Raw genomic sequence first — 7,742 nt, forward strand, 5'->3', positions numbered from 1 at the left:
CGTGGCATGCATCAAGGAGTCAGGCTGCACAAGGAGACATGGACCTGATCTTGTTCTGGGCAGAAATTTATGTTCTGGCCTTCTCCCCTGTACACATTCTTGGTGTGGAAAATTGGACTTCCTTAGCCTTCAACAGTTGAATCCAGGAGAATGGGTCCTTAACTCGGAGATTTGCCTGCAGTGGGGTTGCTGATGTAGAGATGTGGATCTCTTGGTGTCCTAATTCTGCAAAAAGCTGGACAGGTTTGTGTCCCGGACCAGGGTTCTCTCAGGTGTTGAGGGTGCCCTGGTGACTCCTTGGGATCAGTTGTCAGCTTCTCTGTTTAAAAGGATAGGGGTGGAGGGCATTCTGGTGATTCTGATCGCACTAGCTTGGCGAAGAAGAGGCATCATAAATCTCTTGGGGGATGAGCCCTTGGCTCCTCCAGATCAACCAGATTTGCTGTCCGACCCTCCATCCACCCACTGGCTTTAACGACATGGCTGTTGATGTCCAAGTCCTAGGGTACAGGGAGCTTCTGATCTTGTGGTTCCCACCTTTCTCAAGACTGGTAAGTCGACCTTCAGGAAGGTGTACCATCATATATGGAAGGCATGTTTTGTCTGGTGTGGGGCTCGTACATTTTATCTCCGGTGTTGTAGGGCGCATTGTGACTGTTCTCCAGTCTGGAGTTGAGATGCCTCTGGTACCATCAAGGGGCACATCTCGGCTTTGGCCGTTCTGTTGCAGGAGACCCATCATATCTCATTCCTTGGTAGAAGTCTTTTGTGCAGGGTGTCACTGGGATTGCTTCACCCGTGTGGCCCCCTTGGTCTCTGTGGGACCTTTAAAAGGTAACTGCTTTTGTGGGAGGAATAAAAATAATAGAGTATGTACAATGTCTACACAGGTCATATTGTAACCGAATGTTATTAAAACTGACCTTTCCTCTTCAAGCTGCAGCTCTGTCATTTTCTGTAAAATTCGATATGACTACGTGGATACGTTCTATATGACGAGAATGCCCCCAGATATGTCATTTCCGGCTTGTGGGATTGGCTCAATGATTTTTCCCAGAAGTCTGCAGTAAGATACAAGTCAGATTTTGGGCATCCCCTGCAACAAAAATGTTATTTTTAGTGAGATACCCCCAAAGAGAAATTGCGTCCAAAGGGATGCAGACCCTGCCACTTTCCTCATGAAAACCCTGCAGGTGCAGCAGTCGATTGATAATTATAAAATCATTCACATTCACTCGGCACAGGATACAGAGTAACAAACAGATATTTCTTCAGAATAGCAAAAGGTTGGAATCTGCAACAAAGTTGCATTCCCTTCAATGTATCGGCACTATATTGCCCAAAGTATTGTCCCCGCCCTTCATATCATGTGATTCAAATCTTCCAATCCCCTCCAAGTCATGTGATTCAGGTGTTACAATCCCCTCCGTATCATGTGCTTCAGGTGCTCCAATCCCCTCCATATCATTAGTTCAGGTGTTCCAATCCCCTCCATATCATGTGATTCAGGTGTTCCAATCCCCTCCATGGACACAGGTGTATACAATCAAGCCCCTAGGCATGCAGACTGCTTCTACAAACATTGGTGAAAGAATGGGTCGCTCTCAGGAGCTCAGTGACTCCAAGCGTGGTCCCGTGATAGGTGGCCACCTGGGCAATAAGTCCATCCGTGACATTTCCTGGCTACTAAATATTCCACGCTCAACTGTTAGTGGGATTATAACAAAGTGGAAGCCACTGGGAACAACAGCCACTCAGCCACCAAGTGGTAGGCCACGTCACATGACAGGGCGGGGTCAGCGCATGCTGAAGCGCACAGTGCGCAGAAGTCACCAACTGTCTGCAGTCAATAGCTAAAGACCTCCAAACTTGGTGTGGCCTTCAGATGAGCCCAACAACAGTGCGTAGAGAGCTTCATGGAATGGGTTTCCATGGCCGAGCAGCTGCATCCAAGCCTTCCATCACCAAGTGCAATGCAAAGCGTCGGATGCCGTGGTGTAAAGCACGCCGCCACTGGACTCTAGAGCAGTGGAGACGTGTTCTCTGGAGGGACCAATCGCGCTTCTCTGTCTGGCAATCCGATGGATGTGTCTGGGTTTGGCGGTGGCCAGGAGAAGGCTACTTGTCTGACTGCATTGTGCCAAGTGTAAAGTTTGGTGGAGGGGGATTATAGTGTCGGGTGTTTTTAAGGGGTTGGGTTTGGCCCCCTAGTTCCAGTGAAGGGAATGTTTAAGGCGACATTTTGGATAATGTTTTGCTCCCAACTTTGTGGGAGGAGTTTGGGGATGGCCCCTTCCTGTTCCAACATGACTGCGCACCAGTGCACAAAGCAAGGTCCATAAAGACATGGAGGAGCCAGTTTGGGGTGGAGGAACTTGACTGTCCTGCACAGAGTCCTGACCTCAACCCCATAGAACACCTTTGGGATGAATTAGAGCGGAGACTGCGAGCCAGGCCCCCTCCCCCGACATCAGTGCCTGACCTGACAAATGTGCTTCTGGAAGAATGGTCCAACCTTCCCATAGACACCCTCCTAAACCTTGTGGACGGCCTTCCCAGAAGAGTTGAAGCTGTTATAGCTGCAAAGGGCGGGGCCAACTCAATATTGAACCCTACGAACTAAGACTGGGGGGGCCATTAAAGGTCATGTGTGTGGAAAGGGCGGGGCCAACTCAATATTGAACCCTATGGACTAAGACTGGGAGGCCATTAAAGGTCATGTGCGTGGAAAGGCCGGCGGCTCAATACTTTTGGCAATCTAGTGTAGATCACTCAGAGTGGAATGTGGAGTTACTCTTTAATTTGGTCTTGCCTGTTCCACAGACTTCTCCATTGGAGCCGCCTGAAGGATTCTTTTGGTGCTTCTTAGTCATAAAATTTGTCTTTTTGGTCACCTTTACTTCAGCTCATAGTCTCAGAGCTGGATTCTCTCCTGCAAGGAACATTTCCTGATTCATCACCAGTATAAGGTGTTGCCGAGGCCTAGGTCCTCTCACTGAAGATGGTTTCCTTGTTCCACCTGAAGGACATTGTGTTGTCATCTTTTTTTCCTAATCCGTAGTGGAAGGTTCTTCAGATAAATCCGAACATTCAATCGGTGAAGTCTGCAGTTTTCCCTGTTTGCTCTACCTGAAGGTCCTTGCAAGGGTCAGGCTACTTTTTGATTCACTATTTCTAGGTGGATTTGTTATCTCATGTCAGGCCTTTAGGACAAGGTTTCTCTTTTCCTGGTGTAGGTCCCCTCCACCTGTAGTGTCATTGCTTCCTGGGCTATACAGCATCGAGCTTCTATTCTTCAAGTTTGTGAGGCTGCTACCTGGTCCTCTCTGCACACGTTTACCAAGTTGTATCGGATAGATGTTTGTGCCAGTGTTGGGCAAAAGGTCTTGCAGGTGTCCCGTAGGGCTCCCTTATTCTGTTGGGACTTCTCAAGAAGTTATGAATATGAAGACACCCTGTTTCCAGCGAAGAACAATTAAATGTTTGGTTTACCTGTAAAATCGTTTTTCCTGCAGTAGATCACAGGTCATACAGATCCTTCCAATCTATGGCCAGTCTATTCACCTGAAGGTTGCAGCATAACCCAAGTAGTCATGAATGAGATGTACAGATAAAGCCAAAATCCTAAATACTGCTTCTCCTCCTCACCCCTCACCTCTCTTCATCTCTCGCCTCCTCACCTCTCCCATCCTTCAGTTTTCCCCCTCCTCACCTCTCCTGTCTCTCCATCTTTCTCCTCTTCCCATCTTATCTTACTCCACTATCCTATCTTTCTCCTCAGCACTCCTATATTTCTTAATCCTACTCCTCAACTCTCCATCTTTCTTCATCTTTTCCCTCAGCTCTCCGGTCTTGCTTCATCTTTTCCCTCAGCTCTCCGGTCTTGCTTCATCTTTTCCCTCAGCTCTCCGGTCTTGCTTCATCTTTTCCCTCAGCTCTCCGGTCTTGCTTCATCTTTTCCCTCAGCTCTCTGGTCTTGCTTCATCTTTCTTCTCAACTCTCTCTCTTTCTTCATCTTTCTTCTCAACTCTCTCTCTTTCTTCATCTTTTCCCTCAGCTCTCCAGTCTTGTTTCATCTTTCTTCTCAACTCTCTGGTCTTGTTTCATCTTTTCCCTCAACTCTCTGGTCTTGCTTCATCTTTCTTCTCAACTCTCTGGTCTTGCTTCATCTTTCTTCTCAACTCTCTGGTCTTGCTTCATTTTTCTCCTCCAATCTTCATCTTTCTTCTCCTCACCCCTCTCTCTCCATCTTTCTCCTCAACTCTCCATCTTTTTCCTGTCTTTCTTCATCTTTCTCTTCAACTCTTCATGGTTCTCTCCTCCTCACCCCTCTCTTTCTCTTCATCCTTTTTTCTCACATCTCCTTTCTCTCCTCACCCTCTCCATTCCTGTTATCACCTTCTCTCCCATCCCTCATCTTTCTCCTCACCTGTCCCATCTCTCCATTTGTCTGTGCTTCTTTTCTTTCTTTTTTTTTTTTTTTTTTTCCTTTCCATCTTTCCTCTCAACTCTCCCATCTTGCTTCATCCTTATCCTCACCTGTCCATCTTTGTTCACATTTCTCCTCAACTCCCTTGTCTTTCCTCATCTTTCTCCTCAACTCTTCCTTCTCTCTTCATCTTTCTTTTCCTCATCTCTCTTTTCTCTCCTCACCCCTCCCATCCCTCATCTTTCTCCTCCACATCTGCCCCATCTCTCTTCATTTGTTTGTGCTCTCTTTGCAGTCTGCCTTGTCTTACACCCACCCTTCAAGGTCTGCTTCTCCTGGAGGGTACAACCATGGGACTCCACCTCAGCAGCCCCACACAGTAAGGACCCCTCCAGCCTAAACTTCAGTGTTTATTTTTTCGGGGCATTTTTTGATCTTTGTTTTCTCTGCTTTATTTCCTCAGTCTGGATTTCAGGCCTCCCCCCAGCAAACACCACGTCTTCCGTTCATGCAGCACGGACAGAATCAGCGCTTCTACCACAAGTAAACATCTGGGATCTCTTATTACTGACAAGAATGGTTCTCTAATAGGATGGAAGCCGGATTGTAAATATTCTCCTCATCTCACTACCTACAAATGCTCCAACTAGAAGTACTGCTTCTTATCAAATGACAGCGGCTGTATGTACTGCCCAGCAGCTTGCAGTCAGGTTGAGGCCAGCACTGGAAAAGGTGTTGGAATGTGAAATCTTCATCTAATTGGTTGGTGTGGGGCAATACATATCGTTCATATGTTAGACTCTTCACTCCATGAGGTTTCTTAAGCTTTGCCTACGTTCCAGCCTGAATCTGCTTTGCCTCATTTCTCAATCTAACACGACGCCTCTGTCCCTCCCTTCCTTGGATCTCCATCTAACCCCACACCTCTGTCCTCCCTTCCTCGGATCTCCATCTAACCCTACACCTCTGTCCTTCATTCCTCGGATCTCCATCTAACCCCACACCTCTGTCCTCCCTTCCTCGGATCTCCATCTAACCCCACACCTCTGTCCTCCCTTCCTCGGATCTCCATCTAACCCCACACCTCTGTCCTCCCTTCCTCGGATCTCCATCTAACCCCACACCTCTGTCCTCCCTTCCTCGGATCTCCATCTAACCCCACACCTCTGTCCTTCATTCCTCGGATCTCCATCTAACCCCACACCTCTGTCCTCCCTTCCTCGGATCTCCATCTAACCCCACACCTCTGTCCTCCCTTCCTCGGATCTCCATCTAACCCCACACCTCTGTCCCTCCCTTCCTTGGATCTCCATCTAACCCCACACCTCTGTCCCTCCCTTCCTTGGATCTCCATCTAACCCCACACCTCTGTCCTCCCTTCCTCGGATCTCCATCTAACCCCACACCTCTGTCCTTCATTCCTCGGGTCTCCATCTAACCCCACACCTCTGTCCTCCCTTCCTTGGATCTCCATCTAACCCCACACCTCTGTCCTCCCTTCCTTGGATCTCCATCTAACCCCACACCTCTGTCCCTCCCTTCCTTGGATCTCCATCTAACCCCACACCTCTGTCCCTCCCTTCCTTGGATCTCCATCTAACCCCACACCTCTGTCCTCCCTTCCTCGGATCTCCATCTAACCCCACACCTCTGTCCTTCATTCCTCGGGTCTCCATCTAACCCCACACCTCTGTCCTTCCTTCCTCGGATCTCCATCTAACCTTACACCTCTGTCCTCCATCTAACCCCACACCTCTGTGCTTCATTCCTCGGATCTCCATCTAACCTTACACCTCTGTCCTCCATCTAACCCCACACCTCTGTGCTTCATTCCTCGGATCTCCATCTAACCCCACACCTCTGTCCTCCCTTCCTCGGATCTCCATCTAACCCCACACCTCTGTCCTTCATTCCTCGGATCTCCATCTAACCCCACACCTCTGTCCTTCCTTCCTCGGATCTCCATCTAACCCCACACCTCTGTCCTCCCTTCCTCGGATCTCCATCTAACCCCACACCTCTGTCCCTCCCTTCCTTGGATCTCCATCTAACCCCACACCTCTGTCCTCCCTTCCTCGGATCTCCATCTAACCCCACACCTCTGTCCTTCATTCCTCGGATCTCCATCTAACCTTACACCTCTGTCCTCCATCTAACCCCACACCTCTGTGCTTCATTCCTCGGATCTCCATCTAACCTTACACCTCTGTCCTCCATCTAACCCCACACCTCTGTGCTTCATTCCTCGGATCTCCATCTAACCTTACACCTCTGTCCTCCATCTAACCCCACACCTCTGTGCTTCATTCCTCGGATCTCCATCTAACCCCACACCTCTGTCCTCCCTTCCTCGGATCTCCATCTAACCCCACACCTCTGTGCTTCATTCTTCGGATCTCCATCTAACCCCACACCTCTGTCCTTCATTCCTCGGATCTCCATCTAACCTTACACCTCTGTCCTCCATCTAACCCCACACCTCTGTGCTTCATTCCTCGGATCTCCATCTAACCTTACACCTCTGTCCTCCATCTAACCCCACACCTCTGTGCTTCATTCCTCGGATCTCCATCTAACCCCACACCTCTGTCCTCCCTTCCTCGGATCTCCATCTAACCCCACACCTCTGTGCTTCATTCTTCGGATCTCCATCTAACCCCACACCTCTGTCCTTCATTCCTCTGGTCTCCGTCTAACCCCACACCTCTGTCCCCCCCCCCTTCCTCGGATCTCCGTCTAACCCCACACCTCTGTCCCCCCCCCTTCCTCGGGTCTCCGTCTAACCCCACACCTCTGTCCCCCCCCTTCCTCGGGTCTTCGTCTGCCTTATTCTGTCCTTCCTGTTGTCAGCCCTTCCAGCGTGTTGCCTTCTATGCTTTGCGTTTCACCAGCTTTCATGTGTAAATAGTTGTATGGAATTCTTTGTGATGGAGAGAATATATGTTTTATATGAGAAGAAGTTTGTGATTTCCTGCCTCGCACATTGCGGCGTGACTGATGGCGCGTCATGGAACCCGTCTGTGGCTTCTTGCTGTAACGAAATAAAAGCTGTTTATCATTTCTGGTGTCAGGCTGATTTTTTAGGAGCCTCTCATCGTAGAACCTTGTTTATCCATCTTGTAGCCCCATCTCTGTCCACCGGATTGTTCTGAGAGCTCGGTATTGCGCCCTACCGGAGCGTCGCTCTTTGTGCCCTGGGCAGGGTGGAGAAGCCATAGAAGAAGGCCTTGTGACACCTCTACTCATCCTCCGACCAGCCTCAAATCTGTACCAAGCAGGCAGGTCCAGTAACCCGATCCAAGAGGACTACAGG

General features: G+C 49.3%; 1 protein-coding gene across 1 annotated transcript; it reads left to right on the forward strand.

The window, feature by feature from the left end:
• Nucleotides 1–479: 479 nt before the first annotated feature.
• Nucleotides 480–7,489, forward strand: GPS2 (G protein pathway suppressor 2). Its single transcript, XM_089667600.1, has 3 exons — nucleotides 480–551; nucleotides 3,615–4,808; nucleotides 4,893–7,489. Exons 1-3 carry the CDS (start codon nucleotides 480–482, stop codon nucleotides 4,974–4,976), a joined length of 1,350 nt encoding a protein of 449 aa, XP_089523726.1. The 3' UTR covers nucleotides 4,977–7,489.
• Nucleotides 7,490–7,742: the final 253 nt, after the last annotated feature.

Source organism: Staurois parvus, unplaced genomic scaffold (genome assembly GCF_062004578.1).
Source record: "Staurois parvus isolate SC_StPar_1 unplaced genomic scaffold, SC_StPar_1.0 ptg003407l, whole genome shotgun sequence".
NCBI classification, from domain to species: domain Eukaryota; kingdom Metazoa; phylum Chordata; class Amphibia; order Anura; family Ranidae; genus Staurois; species Staurois parvus.

Excerpts from the sequence above, each read along its gene's own strand:
- GPS2 (XM_089667600.1), top strand. The coding sequence starts at position 480 with ATGGCTGTTGATGTCCAAGTCCTAGGGTACAGGGAGCTTCTGATCTTG. Across the intron at positions 552-3,614 it reads TCCCACCTTTCTCAAGACTG|AGCCAAAATCCTAAATACTG; the intron begins GTAAGTCGACCT and ends ATGTACAGATAA. Across the intron at positions 4,809-4,892 it reads CACCTCAGCAGCCCCACACA|TCTGGATTTCAGGCCTCCCC; the intron begins GTAAGGACCCCT and ends TTATTTCCTCAG.